At 40.6% G+C, this 23289-nt stretch overlaps 1 protein-coding gene across 2 annotated transcripts; it reads left to right on the top strand.

The window, feature by feature from the left end:
* Nucleotides 1-4089: 4089 nt before the first annotated feature.
* LOC308379268 (4-galactosyl-N-acetylglucosaminide 3-alpha-L-fucosyltransferase 9-like) lies at nt 4090-6605 on the top strand (the record flags this gene model as incomplete). 2 transcript variants are annotated; one of them, XM_080856341.1, is made up of 2 exons in its annotated part: nt 4090-4145; nt 5531-6605. In XM_080856341.1, the coding sequence occupies exons 1-2, from the start codon at nt 4111-4113 to the stop codon at nt 6603-6605; spliced, it is 1110 nt and encodes a 369-aa protein (XP_080712467.1). In that variant the 5' UTR covers nt 4090-4110. The 2 variants fall into 2 exon arrangements, with proteins under 2 accessions (XP_080712467.1, XP_080712466.1); XM_080856340.1 differs by lacking the exon at nt 4090-4145 and adding an exon at nt 4930-5170.
* Nucleotides 6606-23289: the final 16684 nt, after the last annotated feature.

The following is a 23289-nucleotide window of genomic DNA, read 5'->3' as shown; positions in this document are numbered from 1 at the left end:
GGAAGCCCTACGCCTTGCACCCAGTGCAACCAGCGTCTTCCCCTCTGTCTTTCTCACTCTTGTCTGTCTCCCCTCTGTCTTTCTCACTGACTATTTAACTCCTAACAAATGAGTTGCTGCTCAGGTGCCAAACTAGCCTAACTATTTGCACCTGAGCTTGCAATCAGTGGTCGCCGACCTCACTAGGCCCCAGAGCACCTCCCATGGGTCCTAGAGCCTGCCCTGTATAGTCCTGGTCACCCATGTTAACCTAAGTGGGAGCCTAAGAGCAGCTTGGGCTACCACAACGCACACATACACACAAACACACACACACACACACGCACACAAAGAGGATAGCAGTAATTACTACTAAAAAACACAGTCTCACATAAATACACACACACACTCACGCACTCACACACATATACACACACACAGGGAGCTTCCAAAGACAAACAGGCTATTCACACACCCAGTGTAGGGTCGTTTGTGAACGTGTAGGAGATTCTCAATGTGAGCACAGCAACACAGAGACAACCACTACCGAAACATCAAGATAGTCAGGTTATGACTACTTAAGTATGTATCTTTGAGGACAGTAAATCAGGAACTTTTATAACAAAGTATACTTACTAGTGTATCATTAGTATACTTGAGTATGTGTATACTTATACCAGGTCTTCAATTTCACAGTGCCTTTCACTTAACAGCATTTTATTTTACGCAGTCAGAGTCATTTTTATTGTACTTTTGATTTGGTGGTGGTATTGTCCCCAGATGGGTCAATTTCTTTGGTTCTGCTAGTCCTAGCACCTGTCTGATGCCAGCTCTTTAGTGGAAGTTTATTTATGATCACCATCCCTCAACTAAGTGCTTACGGTATGAAACTACTTCAGGATTTGGCATGTTTGTCTTTGTTGGCTTTTTGTTCCCTCTCTCCTACATACTTAAGTATGTTTGTCTCTTTGTGGACACCTAGGGCCTGATTTACTAAGATTGCGACCGCAGCTTAATCTGCGCCTTTGCCAGGCGCACATTAACGCACGGTGTTTCCCCGCATTTTCCGTGATATTTATCAAGCCAGATCCGCGCTGGGCAATCATTATTTAGCGCACAGTTAAAAGACGGGAGAAATTGCCTGTAAATAATATGCTATTGGTGGCATTAATGCATAAACTGTCTATTATAACAATATAGATGTGTACATGGCGAGATTAATACGTTCTACAAGGGACATGGGTTCACTACAATATATCCCCACTGAAACAAATACATTTACCAAGTAGCCAGGCCTCTCCAAAATCACCGTTGCTCAATCATGGATAGATGGCACTATTCCGGAAGATACAACTGTCATGGACAGACCACTACCACGTAAGTAATGGTCATGTTGGCATCACATATGACCTGGACATTCATTGAATATGTGTGCTTTCTGTTTCGGTAAACGTGTTCGTGGATTGAAGGTGGGACTGTTTGCATGTGGGTGCGATAAATGGCTCCAATTACGTTCGGAAAGTTTAATTTCAGCTATCGCAGTGGGGAAATGTATATTGACCAGTGCGCCGTAGCAATGCGTCGAGCACCTGGGTCATTATTTGGCTGAGTGAAGGCTGAGATACTGCTGATGCTATAACCAACTGCTGATGCTAAAACTGTTTGAAATGATCCGATGCCAATATTTGTAATGTTGTCCTGAGTTTAACAACTGATGGAATGGAATGTGATCGCCGGGTGGAGGGTTCGATGTCGTCTCTGATCTGGTCCAGTAATTGAAGTATTGCGTGGTTGGTTAACCTGTACCGTCTAATGATTTATGGTTCGCTTAACTGAAAATGTGTTATACGAGTTGAAAAAATTATTTCTGTGCGCTGTCTCTGTCTTCTTTCTTCGCCTTGTTCTTATAACTGCTGCCATATCAACGTTTTCAGACTCAATGGAAATGTGCTTCCTGGTTAAGACGTGCTTTTATGAGGCGGAGAATTAGCCTGCAAATCAGAGACGTGCGCTCGACAGGCAGTTTTAGTAAATACCACGCAATACATCATTAGGCGCACTCCTCCCATTAAATTGCGCTTCACGCCCTGGTTACCACCCACGTTTTTGTGCCATCCCACCTGTTTGCAGGTACACACCCTCAAAGCGTTAATATGCGGCTCTACTGAAATGCGCCCCCTTAGTAAATACCGTTTTATGTTTACGACCGCTATTTTACGCCAGAAATGGGCACAATCCTGTTAGTAAATCAGGCCCTTAATGAGGTACTTTCATGAAAAAGTATACTTGAGTATCAAAATCAGAAATAAGAAATCAGAAACATTTTAATTGCCAAGTAAGTTTACAACTACTAGGAATTTTCAATGGTATATTGGTTCAAACAATAAACATACACAATAAACATAGTAAGTTATTTTACAAAGATAAGGAAAACAATATATAAAAAAAAATTATAGTAGTTTTTTAGTATGTGTATACTAATACCAGAAAGGCTCCAGGAATCATGCACAGCCTCCTGATGGCAGGTACCTGAGGTTAGGCCAGATGCTGTCAGAAAGAGACCAGAAAGAGACCCGACAGTGTCAAAGTGGAACTGCTGATATTTCTATCCCATTAAAATGCATGAGTAATATGAATAACCATGACTTCACACAACAAACTGACACGCGGCTGTCCTTGGTGTGTTATTTGCCCTATTCCATCCTACACGGTACAAAACAACTTTTGCCATTTGTCTGTCTCTCTTTTCCAACTTAGTTTCACTTTGTCCCTTGATCCTGAGTGGCTTGGTTTTGAGATTTTCAGTCTATCCACCCTTTCTCTCATACAGCTCATCTTCTACCCTTCCAGAGGCCAAACTTTTGAGTGGCGTATACCCATAACCATTGGATTACTTTAGAAGACCCCCCCCTCCCCAAGACCCTGTGAACAACTAGAGTCTAGTTACTAGACCATCAACACTATACCTTGATGACTTATTACAGTAATGAATGATGAAGCGTACTATGGACACTAGCTATTAGCATCTAGCGATTAATGCCCTTAATTAGTTGAAGTTATGGGATATCAAATAACAGTTATAAGAATATAATACAAAAAGCAACACCATGGGTTAATTTACCTACTTGTGTTGGACATTATGTTTGTTGGCATAGCAACATAGCAATAACCATTCTATTCTTTCTAATTTTACGACCACCATCCTCTGCCTATCTGTATTAAGGCCTGTGTGGGCACACGGGGCCTGTACAAGCCAACGGCAGCAACTCAGGTCCAACAGCAGATGAGAGCAGATGGGAGGCAGGGTGACAAGACACCAGCCCACCTGAGTGAACACAGGTGTATCCCATTTCCAAAATGATACCCCTTCTACACAATAACTAAAGTAGGACTGGATCATGCCAGGTTGTTAAACTATGCCTTATTACAGCCATTTGACCCTTTGCATGAAAGGGCGAAAGAGAGAGAGAGCAAGAGAGAGAGAGAAAGAGAAAGAGAAAGAGAAAGAAAAAGAGAAAGAGAAAGAGAAAGAGAAAGAGAGAGAGCGGCCCTTTATGAAACCATTGCAAAAGTCAAAAAGATTTTTAAAAATCTGTCCAAAACATTTTGGGACAGAGTCAGAAAGAATACAAGAAAGAAATGAGAAAAAAAGAAATTCTATACACTGCCAGGAGTTCTGAATCCTGTATATCTGTATTTCATGGTGTATTAGCTCCCCCAAGTGGCCAGATTAGGGCTCTCCAACAGCACACATCTACATACCTGAGGCTTTCCAGGGCTTGATAGTTTGATAGAATCTGCTACTTTTTAAACTGCTGATTGTGTCTTTAAAGGGAAAGTTTAGTTTTCACATCAAACCAGATTTTTGCCTTGTAATGGACAATGGTCAGCTGATTCTGGCACCTCGATTGTGTTATGCATTGCATAATTTCATCAATTTATCAATAAATCCTCATGGGGGTGTATGCACCTAGGACCTCAAGACAGACGTATGTTAGGACCCTCTTTCTTTCCCACAAATTCTGTGTGATATTAAATTGCTCTGCTCGCCAGTGTCAACACATTTCCTTATCACATTAAATGAGACTTTTATTTTGAACTGAGGCTTTTTGTTTGAGGAGGTCCCACAGAATGAATAGACACACCCAGCTACAGTTTCATGCTTGGTAAGTTGACTGCACTGTTCCTTTCCTCTTGTCTAACGGTATCCTTTTTTCTATATAAATATCCTTGGTATGTGATTTATTATGGAAAAATAATAATATATTATAATATATATTAATTTCATATATTATGGAAAAATCAAATTAGCAGTTGAGATAACTCAATTCTCTTCTCTCTTTCTGTCATTTAGAGCGTGTTGACTAGGGTGAAGCCATTATGATTGATATTACAAATAGGAAGGTTTTAGACTAGTTTATAGCTTTTGTTTCAAGTTTGATGGATAACTATACTTGGTTGGTATACAGTACCTTGCTTGCCATAGTAAAGGTAGTTGCCAAAGGTAATTTCTGCTGTCAAATGTCAGTTAGTCTTTAACTGTGTTTTATCGTGCCGTTATTGGAGTTGGGTGCATGACTGGGCATACAAAAAATGGACACGCAAATTGTCAACAAAATTGTCTTCAATCTCTCGGATGACGGACGTTGCAGCTTCCTGGTCCTAGCCAACACTTTGCTTATCTCTGCTTGTAGCCTGGGTGGGCCGCATTAAAGGAGGACTAAAACGTTTTTTTTAACCTGGGCCCCTGGTAACATTAGCTTGCCAGCTAAAAAATTGGTTTAACTCTGTCTTTGTTTAATCCTTTGTACAGCAGGTTTGTATACTTCCAGTAGTTTCAGTGGAGTGTTATGGTGCAGTGTGATCTGTGACTACTACGCCCATACTGAAACCTCTAACCCATAGTATGACTTCTAACCCATAGTGGAGATGCTACACTGTTTACACAAATTATGCATTTACTTTCCTTCAACCCATGTACAGTATATATCCTTTTCCACATCCTTGAATATCAAGACTTTGGATTTTGGATCAAGGATTTTGATTCTCATTTCTGATTTTTTTCTGTAAGATGACACATGTTGTCAAAAGCCTGGGGATGAACAAAAAACCAAATCCAAGTGCTGAAACATTTGTTTACCAAGTGTGGTGAGCCAGGAGCAGGAACTGTCAGCAGTCACAGAGAAGCTAGGTACTTTGTCCTTTTACTATATTTTTTTTTATCCATATTTATGAATATGGAAATTACACAATCAGTTTAAAAGCAACACCCAAGGAAAGTTAATGCAGGGTGTTTAAAAGACGTAATGTAATGTTCCATATCCTTTAGTTTGAATTTCACACTTAAAATAAATCTTTCTCCATTCAATTAGCCAATAGTCAAAGTCAAAGTCAAGTCAAGGTGTTTATTGTCGCATGCACCAAATTGCTTCAGCACAGTGAAATTCTTAAGACTTGTCAAAATATCCCAAACTAGCCATATTCAATTAAATGCATTTATTTTAGTCTGTGTAAACTATGTTCACTCTAACTTTTCCCCTCTTTCATCCAGGGCAATGACATCTACTAATATCCCCAAAAAATGGGTCATCATTTTTCTTCTATCTTTGTTTATCTACATATTATACATAAGCAAGATTGAATGGACAAAGACTTCAGATTCACCTCAGAAATCACCAGCTGTCCACTCTGCGAGGGAAAACAGCACTAATAAAAAAGATACCATTCTCCTCATCTGGTTTTGGCCTTTCAACAGCAAATTTGACCTGAACGCTTGCGATTCAGAATTTCATATCAAAGACTGCCAACTCACCGATGACAGACGTCTGTACTCCAGCGCTGACGGAGTGCTCATCCATCACAGAGATATTGCCAGGGATCTGTCAAATCTACCCAAACTGCCACGCCCGTTCTTCCAAAAATGGATATGGATGCTTTTTGAGTCTCCGCAAAATTCGGAAAGAGTTCCAGAGCTGGACAACCTGTTCAACGTCACGATGAACTACCGGCAGGATGCTGACATTGTTGTGCGTGAGCAGCTGGAGCTAAAACCCCAAGGAACTGAGGAGCCACTAAAAAATAAATCTAAAACGGTTTGCTGGGTTGTAAGCAACTGGAATGAGAATCATGCACGAGTGAAATATTATAACGAACTTAAAAAGCACATCGCTGTTGAGGAGTTTGGCAATCATTTTCAACATACGCTTAGTCAAGAGGCGTATACACAGACCATGGAAAGCTGTAAGTTCTACCTTTCATTTGAGAATACACATGAAAGTTCTGACCACACAGCAATTGACTACATAACAGAGAAACTATACAATCCACTCCGTTTGGGAGCCGTACCTGTGGTTTTAGGGCCACCAAGACATTCATATGAGAAGTTCATACCCAAAGATAGCTTCATTCACGTGGATGACTTCAATAGTCCGAAAGAGCTGGCGGACTATTTACACATGCTGGATCAGAATGAAGAAAAGTATCACCAGTTCTTCAGTTGGCAAAAACACTTCAGAGTGACCAAAGTTAACTTTCCATTGGAGCACGCATGCCGGGCATGTCAGTATATCCAAAACAAGAAAAGCTTTCAAGTTTTTACTAATCTCAACAAATGGTACTGGGGATAAGGGGGATTTATTATGATATTATTACTACTGAAATACTGTTACTGTTACAGTTGCAATAAATCACCCAAACACAGACCCAAATCCACACCTAGGTTATTATGATATTAATATGTATGATCAGAAAAATGTCTATAAATATTGGAAATTAATTTAAAAAAAACAACGTTAAACTTGTGACCATTTAAGATGTATGAGTAGCTGTACAAATTTCAGGTCAGTAGAGAGACAAAGCGACTCATTTTTTTATGAGCGTTGGCGATCACAGGGGCACGGTGACTACCAATGGGAGTGAAGGAAGCATAATGGACATTCCTGAAACTTTGGCTGTGTATCAAACTGAACACTTTACAAAGTACACTGCAATACAGTGCACTGCAATACAGTGCACTTACATCTGTAGTCAGTGGTTAAAGTGGGATTTGGTAGGTGGGGGTACTCTATTTTCCGGTGTGGTGGCGGCGGCGGGGGGGTATTTGGTGGATCTGGCGGCGGCCATGGCGGGGGGTATTTGGTGGATCTGGTGGCGGTGGCGTTGAAATCACCCATTCCTATATTTTTTTAATCACAGTGATATAAGGAGGTCTAACCAAAGACCTAAACCAGGGATGGATCATGAGCCTTTGGGCCCCTATTTTGGTTCCATGAGAAAATTTTGAATTTGGTAAATATGATTTCCTGTATTCTGGTGCATTTTGGGGATGGCCAGCTGGAAATGAACAATTAGTGCTGACATTTAGATTTGAAACTCATAGCATTTAAGCGATTCACACATTTTAGAATGTTGGCCTATAGTAGATAGCCTAGATGTTTATTCTGTAAACCACTTAGTTCTTTAGTAGGCTACATATACAGTATAGTGATATACTGTAGGTCTTCTCTCTGAATGGTGACAGGCCTACTGCAGACATGCTGGTCACACCCATCCACCACGCAAGGTTACAGAGCTCTTTATCATAAAAAAAATGATACAAAAAAATACTGATTAGGCTACATGAAATGGAGCAGAAGAAATGAGCCAAGGCTACTGTAAATCTACTACTCTTACACTTGTGTTCCCATACGTGTTTTTTTTTTTACAGAAAATGGAAACTTCCAGCCCCTGAGCTTGTAATTGTTTATTATTTTGTGTCTATCTGACAAGCTGACGTGCTAGCCAATAACCAACTAGTTGCCCATTGTTAATGTTCGTCATTCTCAGTCAGGGCCAGAGTGATAGAAAACGAATAACTAAAAGCCTGGTTCTTTCTTTAAGTTGTGTTTGTTGCCCTATTTAAAATATAGACGTTAGACTATACTAAACTGACAGGTTAGCTGTTTTTTTTCGTGCGAAGCGTGTTTGTCAGAGGGATGAACAAGGCGGGGCTAGGGGATGATATTACGTTTTGATTTGATCGAGACGCTGATGAACTCCTTCAGAAGGAGCGTGAGCCTTTCACAGTGCACGTAAAGGCCGGTTCAGACCAAAGATTCGCGACGAGACGAGACTGGCCTTAACATTAAAAAAAAAAAAAAGTTTTTTAATTTATTTTTTTAAGAATCTATTTATTTATTAATTTATCTAAGGTGCCGGTACTGAGTACCGGAGCGTTCCGGCCCACTTTAACCCCTGTCTGTAGTGCGTTGTGCCGCCTATTAGTGTTTTCCCAAATGGAACACTGACTGACGCAAATGTGTGAGCCTTTTTCCCATAACTCTGTACGCCAGCTTCCTCAGGGCCAACTGGAAATTTTAAACAAAGATGGTGGACCAAACGCCGCTGACGACCATGTTTTGTATGTAAATGTATATTTTTTGGCGTTTTCTCGCTTAGATTTTTTAAAGTTACAGAGAAATCGACATTGTTCTATCAGATGACACAACTATTGTTAACAGCAATAATGGTTGAAGTGATTTGCGAGGCTTTTTAAACAGAAAAGCTGCCAAAGGGCTCCTCCTCTTCCGCTGCGTAGCCAAGGTGGCGCCCGTTTAGGTCGAGTAGTCTCCATCTTTTTACACTGCATTTTTTGACTGTTTTCAGGGCGCAATCTGGGTACTTTCAGTGCCCTGAATTCTGCTGGTTCTGTCATTGTGAACGCCCTTACCACTGAAAGTCAGTGTTCGAAGTGCACAAGTGCTCGGTTTGAGACAGAGTCATAAACCTCAACTGGAATCAAAGATGGTGGGCCAAACTCCATAGACGATAGTGCCTTTACATAAATGTATTTTGTTTGACTTTTTTCCCCTTAGATTTTTTAAAAGAAATAAATACTGTACAATCTAAAATATCTGTTATTGTAACAAAATAAATACATCTGAGGTGATTTGAAAGGCATCTGCCAGCCAACTATCTCATCTTGGCACATTAATTCACATGCCGTTTTTTCAGGAATTAACTCAATTGACACCTCTGTTTTAAAATCCTGTGCATTTTTTCTAAATACACTGGGATACTTTCATCAGTGTTTTGTCTATTTGTTGTTTAAACTTGGTTGTTAACTGTTTAAAACTGATTTCCTGTTTCGTATCTGCAACATTGTGTAAAACTGTGTGGCATCAAGTTTCGTTGTGTTTCTAACGGCGCATCTAAAAATAGACCCCACCAAATTCCTGTAGCGGTTTAACTCTTTGACTGCTGAAACTGCACAGTAGGCCTCAGTATGTTGCATGTTGAGAAAGAAAACGCAGGAAGTTAGAATGCTCTATCTATGTATTCTCACGTTCTCACGTTCTCATTCTCTTCTCACAGATTTGTAAATGTTATCTTTGATGTTATTCATCTTGGAGTAACAAGAGTATATGTGACTGTAACCTGAAACTAACCCTAAAATGTGTAAACTATTCGTGTGATATCAGAATTCTGACGTCTAAAAACTATCCTGTTCAGACAATGGGAAGCCTACTCCAACTTCTTTGAACTACACTGCTATTGTCATTGTCAGCTGACAGCATCACATGATTGGTCTTAACTACACTAAGCGCAGCTTGCATACACCAGTCAGCAAGAGATGATGCTCTACCCAGGGCCGTCATTTAAGGGGTGAAAGGTGATGAAAATTCTAGGGGCCCACAGCCCAGGGTGGGGCCACAAAAACTCTAGTAGCCTATTATGTAGGCTTCCCTATCTATGACTAAAGTATTATGCATATCGTATAGTCATACTATAAAACAAAGCCAAAAAATCAAGCAATTTTTTTTTTTAAGTTTCTATTTTCCGAGCAATAACCCCCTTCTTTAAATAATAATAGTTTGGTCCATGGTTCGCTCCTGTTTTGAGAATTTGCGCGTAACGTTAATTCTCTCGAACTGCAGCAGCAGCCAGCTGGTTATTGATAGAGAAACAATCGCAAAAACAGACACATAAATCGGGACATCCTAAAAGAGAGGAGAGGAAGAATAGAGAGGATAGGAGCACATCAGAAGCCAAGAATATCACCGATTTTCCCCCTGAAGAGTGAGAGTGTTAGGCTAGCTGCACAGGCGCCCTGTCGTTCACGAGAAATAGAACAGCTCGCCTCGTCCAATGCCACGAAGTTGGAGTGACTAATAATAGGAGCTAATGATTACCCAGCTACTAACATACTGCTGACACTACAAAATGAAACCACTAAATATCATCCACAGAAAAGATCAATAAAGTTATAATTCGCCAAACGTTATAATACACTGTCAATAAAATCCCAGTAACAGTAGGACACAGTTTTCCATTCTTACATGAGTGTTTACTAAAACTAAACTGCTATGGTTGACATGAGTCTTGTTAATGTTAAGCAGGGGCTAATCTTACAGCTTGCTGTCCTCATACAATAATAAAGTGAAGCTGTTTGAGCTATGGCCTTGATAAGCCAATTTAGTTTTTTGTTAATGCCAAAACTAGGTAGGTTAGTTCTTCATCAGTTGTTCCATAAAACATAACCATAAATGTGCACAAAAGCCTTATGAAATTAAATAATTAAACTTTTATATGCTGCTACTCCAGAACCAGCTGTAGCCTCCTCCGACCCCCACCCCCAGCACTCCAAAGATGCTGATGGTGTTGAGTGAGTGAGGTAGACACTTGTTGGCTATTTTGACTTATAAGTGAACTGCTGTACCATTGGCATTTACTTACACATTAGTCTAAGCTTTTTTGATTCTGTAATGAATGGCAAAATGGCAAAATGTAGATTTATAAATAAAGAAAAAATTATAATACATAAAGTCTAAGAAAAAAAGTTGTGCAAAATTGATCTTTGGCGATGAAAAATCGGGGGCGGGGGCCCACGCAAATATTCTTTCAGGGGGCCCAGAATTCCTAGCAACGGCCCTGGCTCTACCCCTTTTCAGATGACCTGGCCCTATGATGTTAGGTTTATTTATTAGGGTATTTGGGTAAGGTATATGGCTATCCTATTATGGGTATTATAGGTTTAGCATACTGTATTGCATATTTATCTTACTGAGTAGGGTTATTACATGTTATTATTATATGTAGGCCTATAGGTTATTATTTGTTGAACATGTGTAAATTATGTTCATCGTACTTGTACAGAGTATATGTCATGTTATGTTATCCATCGGTTCCCAAACTGGGGTATGCAAAATGGTTCAGGGGGTACGCCAGTAGAAAAATTGATTTGCGTTATGAAAGGGAAAAAGCCCATTACATTTTCAAACTGAGCAATAGACATGACATCTTAACAGTCTGAATAGCCGAGTCGCATTGCCAAAAATACTCATGTATACCCATATTCAGCGAAATAATTACTGCGAAAAATAGCAACAGGTAGGTTAGAGACCGTTAGCCAAAACATAGGCACAACGGTTATCTCCCTTGTCAGAATTTCACTTGCTGATGCCCTGTGTAGTGAAGCGGGAGCTCGTTCCGATTGCTGCACGAACATGGACAAGAAACCTTCACTTTTGCGCAGACATTTAGAAACGAAACATTCTCACATAAAAAAAAACCACGGGAGGTTTTTGAACAGGAATTAATAGGACTTTCGACCAGTAATAGGCCTACTTGCATAAGGGAAACAGATACCGTTATTAGGAAGAGCGCGTCATACGTGAGCTACCGAGTGGCTGAGACTGGCAAGCCCCACAACACTATTGTGGAGGATTTAATTCTCCCTGCTGCCGTGGATATTGCTGAGGCAATGCTTGGGGAAAAGGCACAAAATAAAGACAGACACACTTGCCAAACGCGCTGTCCTTTGCCACCACATACGTACTTATGTGTGAGTGGGTTCTCACCTCTGACGAGCATGAAAACTAAATACAGGCATAGACTGTGTGTAAAAGACTTTCTCCAAAACCCAGACACAACTATATGCATACTCTCAGCACCCGTCATCTGTTTTGCCTTGTTTGAGTTAAATAGTTAGTCCCGTTAAACCCCTGAGTGAGTTAGTGTGACCTCCTTGTTTGTTTCTCATTTTCCCTTACCTGATTGTATTGCTAATAAAACTGTTCGATCTAAACTTCCATCCGATTCCTGAAATCCCTGACAATTTCACAGTTTCAAGTGTTACAGTCTGAATGTGCGCGCGGGGGCGGAGCGGGGCGGCGACTGCAGTTACAAAAAAAAAAAAAAAAAAAAACGGGGGGGTACGTAGCTGGAGATTGAACGTCTGAAGGGGTACGGGACTGTAAAAAGTTTGGGAACCACTGAATGTTATGTTATGGTAGGTTGTGGTGCGGTGCCTTGTCTTAAGAATTTCAGTGCCCAGTCTGACCCTGTGTTATTTCTGTTAGTACATATGTAATAGTGGAAACATACGGTGGCATCCGCCTGGCATAAGTTGAATTCACAAGCTTGCAAATTTACCCTCCACCCTCCAGAGTACATCTGTATCTCCCTACACAAAAGTATCTCTTCCTCTCTGCGTCTTTGTCTCTATGCCTGTTTCAAAATAAAAGTCCATTCACACTTTACGAGTTACACTTACTGGCAGTCAATTTTAATGGCCTTGATAGTTGTATTGGAAGTCCGTAGTTCACAGGAGAGAATCTGTGTTCAAAGTAAAACAACTTAATTAAAATAGATTTCCTTGTTGTTGGTTGTACATTCATTCTGTGGTTTTACATGTAAATATTCATTATAACCGTTTCAGTCTTGAGAAGAAAAAAAGTAATTCCTTCACAGCAAATTGTGCAATTAATTATTATTATTTTAGTTTATTATCAATTCACAGCACTAATGTAATTGTTATATTAATATTTCACTTCGCACCTCTCGGTGTTATACTGCACCTACTTTTGACACGTTTTAATATGTTCCGTATATAGCCTTCACTTGATATGACTGAATGCTTCTTAGTACTTTCACTATGCCGCAAGCCTTTGTTCATCCATTTTGTTTTGTACCAATCAAAGTTGATATTACTGTTGGCTCAGTAGTCATATCAACAGTGGATGCCTCACAGTTGTATGCTATATGCCCATATATCTTTTGAATAATTTGATATGGACATTGATATGGACATGTTCTATGCATAACTGACTCAAAAACTGAGTTATAGGGAGAACTCCTTATGAAAAAGTAACAGTCAACCTACAGCTTTTCTGTGTTTGAATGTAATCATAACGCTTTCCCCTGGTGTGTTTTGTTAGTCACAGGAAATGTGAGGTGTGTTTAGCCATCTGTGTGACGCAGGATGGCACAGCAGAGGCGCCAGTCATCCACCACAGCTTTAAAGTGAACTGCTAGTGCTCTGGACCATAGGAAGTCTGATGAACACACAGGGTAAAACAGGGGGAGGATTTGTTGCTATAGGACAATTGGCGGATGACAGAGATGGGCGTCAGTCAGTCCCTGAAGAGGTTGTATATTGCATAGATTACTTGAATAGAAGAATTTTGTGGAGACAGAAACTTAGGAATAGACTGAATGCAGCAGCCAATGAAAAAAAAGCTCTAATTTGTAAACGGCTTGTTATACTTGACATGTAAATTCTATGTAAAATATGTAAAACTTTTAGAAATTGAGCACTTACCTCCTTATCTAATCAAGCGCCTAATATCAGACACAGCAGGTTTGGTACTCCAGGTTTGTGAATAAGGCCCATTGCTACTTGACAGATGTATCACTAGGGCAACTACTAACATACTTCAATGTTCTTTTCTTCAATTCCAGTGAGTTATTAACCTGCTGAATTCAGGAGCTTGATTAGATATGGGAAATATTGCCATGGTAACACCTCTTCTCCATGTGTGTTCTGTGGACAGAATTCAACCCACCATGCCTGTCCACCAGTAACTCTCAACAAGAGGAACACAAGGCTGTACATGTTTAGTCCTGTATTTGTCTCTCTACACAAGAGCCAATATTATCATAAGATGATACTGTAAGATCAGAACATCAATGACAACAGCATGAAAAGGCCTGTTTAAAACCTACGTGGAGAAGGCTTATATGAACAAATAGAGAGGGCCTATAAGCAGAACACTTTTACAGTCTCAGATGACTGGAGACATTCGGCATGAATAAAATGGTCCTCGGGTCATTCTAAACTTTTACCATTTGGCCCTTAAACAGCTGCGCTGTGGTGTGTAATTCTCGTCCACCTACCTGTACATTCCCATAAAGATGATCTGGTTAGCCTACATTTTCCCCTGGTGTTCTGCTCTGCTGTGTATTCCTCTACTTTATTAGGTGACATATTGACCTAAAATGGAACAGGCTACACTAAGTAAAGTTATGTGCCAATGTGTGGATATACAGGAAAACTAGACGACCAGTCGATCAAGATTGTTCAAAAACAAATCTTGCTATCCTGCCAACTGAGCTTAACTTTAGCTAGTTATCTCAAAAGACAGCTGCCTTAGCCAATTTATCAGACATTAACTTAGGTAGTTCAAAAAGAGGCACTGGCAATAATTGTAGCCTGTCGGCAAAACTAAAGCTAAAGTTGACTTACATTGCCTTAAACTGGCCAACCGTGCACACAGGAAAGGCAGTTTGAAGGAATATGCAATAGCCTTTGTGCTTTTAATATAAAAAACAGATATCCATCCGTTGCATAGCATTGCATGCATTCTTTACATTGTTTCTCTATTTGAACAGTTAAACATTCTCTGTATTAAATACAGCTTCATGATGTTTTGTTTCATTCTTTTAACAGTTCATATAAGGCACAAGTCCGTTGCATAATAATAACGCTAGCTATCCCTTCTAACATATCGGCTGAGCGGTAGACCCTGGCAATATTATTTAATTGCAAAGCAGGCTGTTAACTCTAGGCTAGGCTACTGAGCACTACCCTACTTAATTTGACAAGTAGTTCTGGTTGTTAAGGGTTCTCAATCCGTTTGTCCGCCCTCAACCCCACCACCCTTGCTGGGACTCCGCGCTCCCCCTGGGGGCCCTGCTTTATGAACCAATGGCTCACCAGAATATTAATAGAGTCTCTAAACACAGCATGTTCTAACAAACATTGGCATAATTTGCTTTCTTTACAAGACTCACATTTGAAAAGCTTGCATATCTCCATATATCTTTTCCAAAGTTTTTTTCCCCCCGAATCTAGCACATTACTATATCTTATAGGTAAGTAGTTGTGAATTATTTTGGAAATATTAAAGTAAACATAACGGAAACAGTCTGCCAAAGATAATTGTTGTATGCTTTTTAGTACAAATAAATAGTATGTTTTTTACTAAACAAGAGTGGCCCTGACTGAAGTGTATTTCCTGATTTAACAAGCTCTCTCAAGCACCTCGTATGCTGAATAATGCAGTCTGAAACAAAGACAAGAGAGTTTAAAAGGGAAGGCATGTGTTTGAGAGGAAGTGCACTATGCTTCTGCAGATGCACTACGGTGCACTTGCTGCACTCTTGCACCACAGCACTTGAGCTCACTTGAAGATGGCTTGGCTATAGCTCAGGATAATGGGTAAAACGGTTGGGGAAAAAATAAACAGCCATGTGACAATGTAGCAGTAAAAACCAACAGTGCAGACAGCCAACAGTCATTTCCAACAGCAATACCAATGAAAAACCTCAAGATATACTCCACGGAGTGAAGAGGTGGCAGTCAAAACAGAAATACATGCATCTGTACAGTACATGCAATGCATGCATCTGTTCTGAAAGTGAATGATGAGGGCAACACAAATAGCTATGAATTGACCAAACCTGGAAATGAGACAAAACCGTCATGGCTGAGTGCTTTGGAAAGCATTGAAGACGGAGATCATTGTACTTCCCAGCAAGAGGACTAAACGCTCTGTTGTGAAACTTCGTAAGTGGTGCACTTCTTGAAAGTAAAACTGCAATTCAGTCTGTTCTGTAGCAAAATTGCATTGTGCATGTTTTGTAAATGTACTGACAAAATTACACTTTGTCTCACTCATGAATACTTTTGTGTGGTCCGTTTGTCTTATGTGTTGCGTGTTGTAACTTTTCAATGACTTTTCATCGCAGACTGCTGTCTCCTAAGCTAGAGTCTCCAGCCATCGGCTTCAGCCCAGGGTTTAAATTCAGCTTCTAAATTCAACTCAACTCGGGGTCGTGTGGTTCTGCACAGCATCACTCCAACCTTTTATATAAACTTTCCATGTGCAGCAGCCCACAACCTTTCCAGTAGCGGCCGCGGTCACTCCCCATTCATTTTCCAGAGGGACTGACTCCGTCCAACCCAGCATCTGCACCATCATCCGAGCCGTTTGAAATCATCCTTCCCCAGAAGTATCATTCAGATAGCAAGCCGCCACCCAAGTTATAATTAAAGCCACATAAATTCTTGGAGCAGACATGAATTGCAAAGAATGTGTGTCTAAGCTTAGTGTTCCACTCTGTGGTTTCCTAGCAGAACGCAATTCATAAGCCGTCAGCAATTAAAACATTTACATTTACATTTAGTAATTTAGCAGACGCTTTTTGTCCAAAGCGACGTACAAGGGAGAGTACAACAGTCAAGCTGAGTGCAATAGAACCTGGTGTAATAATAAATACTACTTAACATAAGAAACATAAAAAAACGTCGACGTGCCAGTTAGGACGGGAGGTGCTCTCTGAAGAGTTGGGCCTTCAAAAGCTTAAGGTGGAGCGGGACGCCCCTGCTCTGGTAGTGCTAGGCAGTTCATTCCACCAACGTGGAACTACAAATGAGAATAGTCTGGACTGCCATTCTTGCACAGATGGCAGTGCCAAACGACGCTCACTAGAAGAGTGCAGCATCCTGGGTGTTACATTTGCCCTTACAAGAGCATTAAGGTAGGTGGGAGCAGAGCCAGTAATCACTCTGTAGGCAAGCATAAGTGACTTGAACTTAATGCGAGCAGCTACAGGCAGCCAGTGGAGTTCAATGAGTAGCGTTCTGCTAGACCTGATGCAAAAATGGGAGAATTTGGCTAAAAAGTAGTCGTGGCAAATTAAAGATGGCTACTTGCAAGACCAAACAAACCCCTATCTTATCTGCTTTCGGCGCCCTCAACCAGAACGGGCCTTGGCCAAGTGCCAAGTTGCTGGAACAACAACCTCTCCTGAAGTGCGATGACGTGAGACTCTCTTGCCTCCCCTTCCCCCATCCCACAGACACCTGGAATGTTGTCTCTGCCAGGAACCGGATCAAGGAAGTCTCTATGGCAACCACTATCTTGCGGACTGAGAATCTGACTGATTTGTGCCCAGTAGGGCAACAACCCAGGCCTATACACACACATACATACCACTCACCAATATGCACTCCACCCTCCTGACCCCCATCCCACGCCTTCGCCCGCTTCGTACCCCCGGCCCATCCAAGCGGGTCTGTGTCAAGAGCCGGAATGGCGCACTAGACCAGATGGCTGCTTGTTTGTACTGAAAGTGAAAGTGAAAGTCCTCTCTATGGCAGAGGTGGTGTAGACACACACACCCTGAAATTATATATATAACCCATCCAGGGAAGTGACACAGACACACACAGTGAAGTGAAGTAACACTAACCCGGAGCAGTGGGCTGCCATTGGCGGCGCCCGGGGAGCAGTGATAGGGGTTAGGTGCCTTGCTCAAGGGCACTTCAGCCGTGGATGTGGGCATGGGAGAGCAGTGGTCTACCACTTCCCCCGCCCACATTTTTCCTACTGGTCGGGGATCGAACCTGCCACCCTTCGGTTTCCGGCCTGAAAACCTAACAGGTAGGCCACGGCTGCCCCTATCTGGTTTACCTCCATCCCCCTACCCCTAACCCTTTGCAAGTCTCTGTCATGTAAAATGCATGTGCTTATGTGCCGAGGTGTTTTTTTACTGTCCCCACACTGTGCTCCACTAGGAGCACAGTCTGGGGGTTGACTTTTTTTCTCTCCTCCCCTCCCCAATGTTATGCTGAAATTCTTCCCTCAACCTTGTCTTCCTGTTCTGTCTACCCCCTTGTCAGTATATATTATGGACGGGCTGATTGCCACTTTCGCTAGTTTACTCGTGACAGGCTGCGTTGCTTATACTTGTGTACTTGTATACTTGTGCCGTAACAATAAAGGACTACTACTACTACTACTACTACTAGCGGGTTGACGTTGTTTGAATGCCAAAAAGGGCACACATCACCCCGCTACTTATTGAACAAAACATACTCACGTCCACCACACTGTTTCACTGTTAAATCCATGTTTATTGGCTTGTAGATGTAGTGAGTTTACCTGCCCTACTTCTAGTTTCAATCTAGCCATATACAGTATCTGTGCGTATCAGACTTACAGACATTAACGACACAGTTCAATTCTTGTCAATGTGCCCCAGCCACACAGAACTAGTTAAATAAACTACTTCTCCCGCCTTTTATTCAGTAGTGAAATTATGAAAAGTGTTCGAACATGACATTAAAAAAATGTACGCCATGTCATTGCACCCTAGTGTTCGCTTTTCTCATGCAAACAAAAACAGCCCTATTTAAGCTTTCACTAATTCCCCGTTGATGAGGATGGCAAGGAATATGGATTCAAGCCAACAAGAGAAAAGAATGGACGGTTGTTTGAAGAATGCTCATTCTCAGAGAGCACCAACCAGTGGTCTGAACAGGATTAAAAGAGGTTACGTTTTTCTATGGTCTCTAACAGAACCCAGGTCAGTGTCATGGAAAGGCTTAATGGAGAGGCTAAAAGCAGACGCTAAATGACTAAGCAAATCGAAGAACTAATAGGAAAAAGAGAAGAATCTGGAGTACGTAAAAGCAAATGGAAAAAAGGAACTGTTTAATTAATGAAATGCTTCATTTCTTTTTCCGTAACACCTGTGGTCCTCCATACAGATCGACCATATCACACATAGCCACTGTCATTATAACATATCTACTTCATCACCAGATACATAGACTTGGACCTACAATGTTCTCTGTACTCTGAGACACAGTGTGTGGACAAAAGCACTGGCCGATAGTTTAATGTGAACTGTATACCTTATGTGCAGGGTAGGCTCAGTGAACATAAGGTGTAGCTATCAGTGGACATAAACATTGTCTTTCAGAATAGGCTGTGAAATGTATTATTATATTATATATATTTATTCAAGCAAAACTCTTACCTGTACATTCATGACTCCACAGATCAGTTCACATTTTAGTTCTTATTTCATCTTTGGTTATTAGATGCCTTTATTTTGCCTTTCACTACAGTTCCTCAGACATAATATATATTATCAAATCAATACATTGGCCATTGGCCAAGATTCAAAAGTCCTCAAAGTAAACATTAAAGAGTCTTAGCTGCTCTGAACACTGAATGCACAAACGTAAACCTGACAGGCCATCAGTCAGAAAAAAGCATCCTGTAAACTGCCCATATGCCAGCAGTAAATTACCCTTGCATAAAGATCATGTAACTCTTATGCACTTATGCTATTATGCAAACTTATTTGGCTAGGACTACTGACCTATAGCCTTTCCAGAGCCTGGCATCTATGAAACCTGTAGAGTGTACTGGTACCACTGGTAGCCTTATGGTAAAGTTAAGACATCATAAACATCAGCATAAACTGTCAAGTAACTCACATGTTGCAACACCTCACTTCAGCCATTTCCTCCACTCCAGTTTCACTCTCAGACCACAGACTGTGCAGACTTTAACATCTCACCACATGAAGGAGGGAGACTCACATTGGCCAATTAGAAATGAATCAATCAGGAGTTAAAACATGCAGGAAAACTCATTGTGTGCTAAAAAAGGACACACTTTTTAAATACAATTCGAGAACATACATGCTCCCATCTTTGTGTTTGTCTCAGTCATCGCTTATTCTTAAATGTACCCTCTCAAATCTATTGTACGTGCAAATAACCTACCGATAGATTTATTGCTGTTGGCCTCCCTTTCACACATGGCCATTTTTCCCAAAGAGTGGTGAGGAAATATCTCTTTACACTTATTCAGCCCTTTAGAGTAGAGTGACGCCAATGATTAGGCTACGTCCATCGAAAGCATATTTCAACATTGGGAATACAACACAGTGGTGTGAACTGCACTATACATGCTATTTGTGTCAGAGGAAGCTATTTCAGGCACTTCTTCTTTTTATTTTTTGTACATTTTTCTGCCAATAATTCAGCTCGAGCCACTTAACGCAGAAACTTTGTCCATACTTTGTCACGTAGGTCTTGTAAAGGACATGTGTGCTATGTGCTTTTCATGTTTCAGTATTTTAAGTATTCTATTAAAGAAAAACTAATACAATTTCTTCCATAGACTCACATTTGTGAAATCATAAAAGGGAAATTCAACTTTTGCTGTTTCGCTGACACTGACGATATGGGGCTCCCTTTCTCTCTGTCCCTGTCAATGTAGGCCTAACTGTATTACTAGAACTTAAGAGGCACCTTGCATACTCTACTTGTTTTTCTCTCCATCTCTGTATCTTTCTATCTATCAACGGTATGTATCTATATATCCCTCTGCAACTAGTCTTACACTCTGTATCACTTCATATTCTCTCCTTCTTGTAATCTTTACTCTCTTCACTTTTTCTCTTCACACTGACTCTTCTGACTCTAACAAACACCACACTACATAGCAACCAATTTAACAACCACTTCAATTACCATAGCAACCTCCATGAGTATCCTAGCAGCCGCTGCGCACAGTTTCCCTAGCAACATCCCAGCAACAGCTACCATCATGACAACATAGCAACCAACATAGCAACACCTACTGTATACCTATACCTCTATCCTGTTCTCTATGTTTCTATCGTTCAATTTATAAGTCGGAACACACCTCTGCTCTTCATTATTTATGTGTATGTGTATATTGATGAAACCACTAAGCATATTATAAACTTTGAATTGACCGCACGAAAGGGGGGTCTGACATTTATTTTATTTTGTAAAACTGTTTCAAACCCACATAACCACATAAACAGGAAACAAATGTGGTACCTGCCACCCATACAAACCACCCACCTCCCTCCTACCCATCTCCTTTGTGTCCTATTAAGTTCAACACACAAATATGTAAATGATACGTAAAATCATCATCAACAAGTTATAGTGTATGAAACTATTTTTAAAAATGTAAGAAAGAGAGGGGGGGGGGGGGTTACTTGGCGGAATAAGTGTAAATTGACATAAGACGATTCACGACAATAAGAAAGGGTTGCCGGTTTTGTTAAATATTTATGTATCCTCAGACTGTGTGTTGATTTTTTTCTTGATATAAAAAACACATTCAATCATTTGACCATGCAGTTGTGCCAGGCGGTTTAGGACTCTTCCAGTGTAGCAGTATCTGACGTTTGCTTATAAGAGCAGCAAATGTGACAAGGTCAGCTTGGCAGTCGCCCACTACAGGAGACACACCAAAGATAGCAATCAAGGGACATGGAGTTAGGGAGACGTTGAAAACTTCGGAAAGGGTGTCAAAAAAAGACATCCAGAAAGAGTGAAGATTTGGGCAAGAGGAAAATATGTGTGTGGTCTGCTGGGGACAGGGAACACCTGATACAAGAATCATCTGTACCACTTTACACTGAATAAGGCTAGGCAGTTTAGGAAAGGATGTGAAATGAGCACAAGCAAAATTGCGCAATTGAAAGTATCTAAATAGACCATGGTTTAGGACACCAAATTTAGTAACAAGGTTATCAAAACTCGTGTCTCATCTAAATACAGGTCACAAAATGAGACTAGGCCCATCTCCTTACAGTGGGTAAAAGCTGTGTCTATAGTAGAGGACAGAAGTAGATGATTGTTGCAGATAGGAGTGAGGACAGAAGGGGGATTTTAGTCAAAAGTGGAAAGTACAACAGGATAATTAGTGTACATATACATATACAGAGGGGAGTAAAGAGTAACGCAGAGAGCAGTGGCGGACCTAGTCATTTGGGGGCCTAAGGCGAACATAGCCAGGGGCCCTCTTCATCCGTCCTTTTAATGCAAAAAAAAAAAAGGGCCACCTCAAAGCAGGGGCGGACTAGGGGGAAAAAGTGGCCCGGGAGTTGTCTGTCAGAGCGGCCCACTTAATATACGGCGCGTTGCCCGCTCAATGTATGCAAAATACCCATACACTTAACATAATTTTGGATGATTACAAAGAAATAACATTATATATGTTTTTTAATAACATTTGGATCCACAAATTTGCCTGGATGGACACATGGAATAAAATGATACTGGCTATTGTAACACTCCAAATAGGTATAGTTTGCTAGATGAATATGCTTAACTCTGGGCTAGTATCAGATGGTTAGGCCTATATGTATAACTACAGAGCCTTTAGGAATACATGTCAGCAGAGAAAGAGTACACAATTTTTTTTTATAATGATTAGGGCGACCTACATTAAGCAATATCATTTTTTTTGTAGGCTGATTAACTCATACAGCAATACCTTTTTGTATAGTAGATGGCAGCACACAATCAAAATATTTCCCCTCTATAGCTACAGTAGCTAGTTATATGGATGAAAGTTGCATTCAGGAGCCTTCATAAGCAAACATGATTTGGCTCCACATTAAATTATCCCACTTTTTTATTATCCACATGTCTCAAATGTTGTATGATGCAACATAGCTTTACAGGACACATAAAATATGTCCAGTGACAACGTAAAGAAGGGGGCAACATATAAGTAAAAACCAACTATATTTATTGACTGATCTCGAAAGTATTTGCTTACAAAAGCTAAATAAGTCTTCACAAAGAAAATAACTCAGTGTTAGGGCAAAAAGCGAACATTCTCACTGTACAACCTATGAAAAGTGACAGTGGTAGAACTACAAATAAAGAAATACAGACCGCGTTAGCCACTTCACAGCGTGCTAGCCATGATTTTCTTTCGTTCCAATTCTTGCATGTAGGGTTCCACCCTTTGTAGAAACCTGTTGAATCGATACATTTGGTGTAGGAAGTCCTAATTGTTTTGTTGTCAATTTATCTTAATTAGTACGCCGACATAGAAAAAAATCTCCTTTTCCTGAAAGCAGTTCGTCGCCACAATCACCCTTAAGGTCCGCCGCCACTGGTTTGAACTTTATTGTAGAAATGAACAGAACATAACATACGAAGGGGTGTAAACATCAGTGGTAATGGTAGTGTTGCATGCTGGGTGTGTGATTATGTGTGTATGTAGGGGTGTTAAAGGTGTCTACGAGCGAGACACGCAAGTATTAGGCTAGAGTGATTGACATTTAATAACACATAAACATAGTAAGACTGACGGAGGAGATTAGAAAATAGTAAGAAAATAGTAACCATGAGTGTGAATACAGGTCACTAGGAGTAGTATAAATAGCAGACAGTGATTCCTTTTAGTTATC

This window comes from Sprattus sprattus (assembly GCF_963457725.1).
Source record: "Sprattus sprattus genome assembly, chromosome: 18".
In the NCBI taxonomy this organism is placed as follows: domain Eukaryota; kingdom Metazoa; phylum Chordata; class Actinopteri; order Clupeiformes; family Clupeidae; genus Sprattus; species Sprattus sprattus.
The sequence above is the reverse complement of the archived record's forward strand: the minus strand, read 5'-3'. Positions and strand labels throughout refer to the sequence as shown.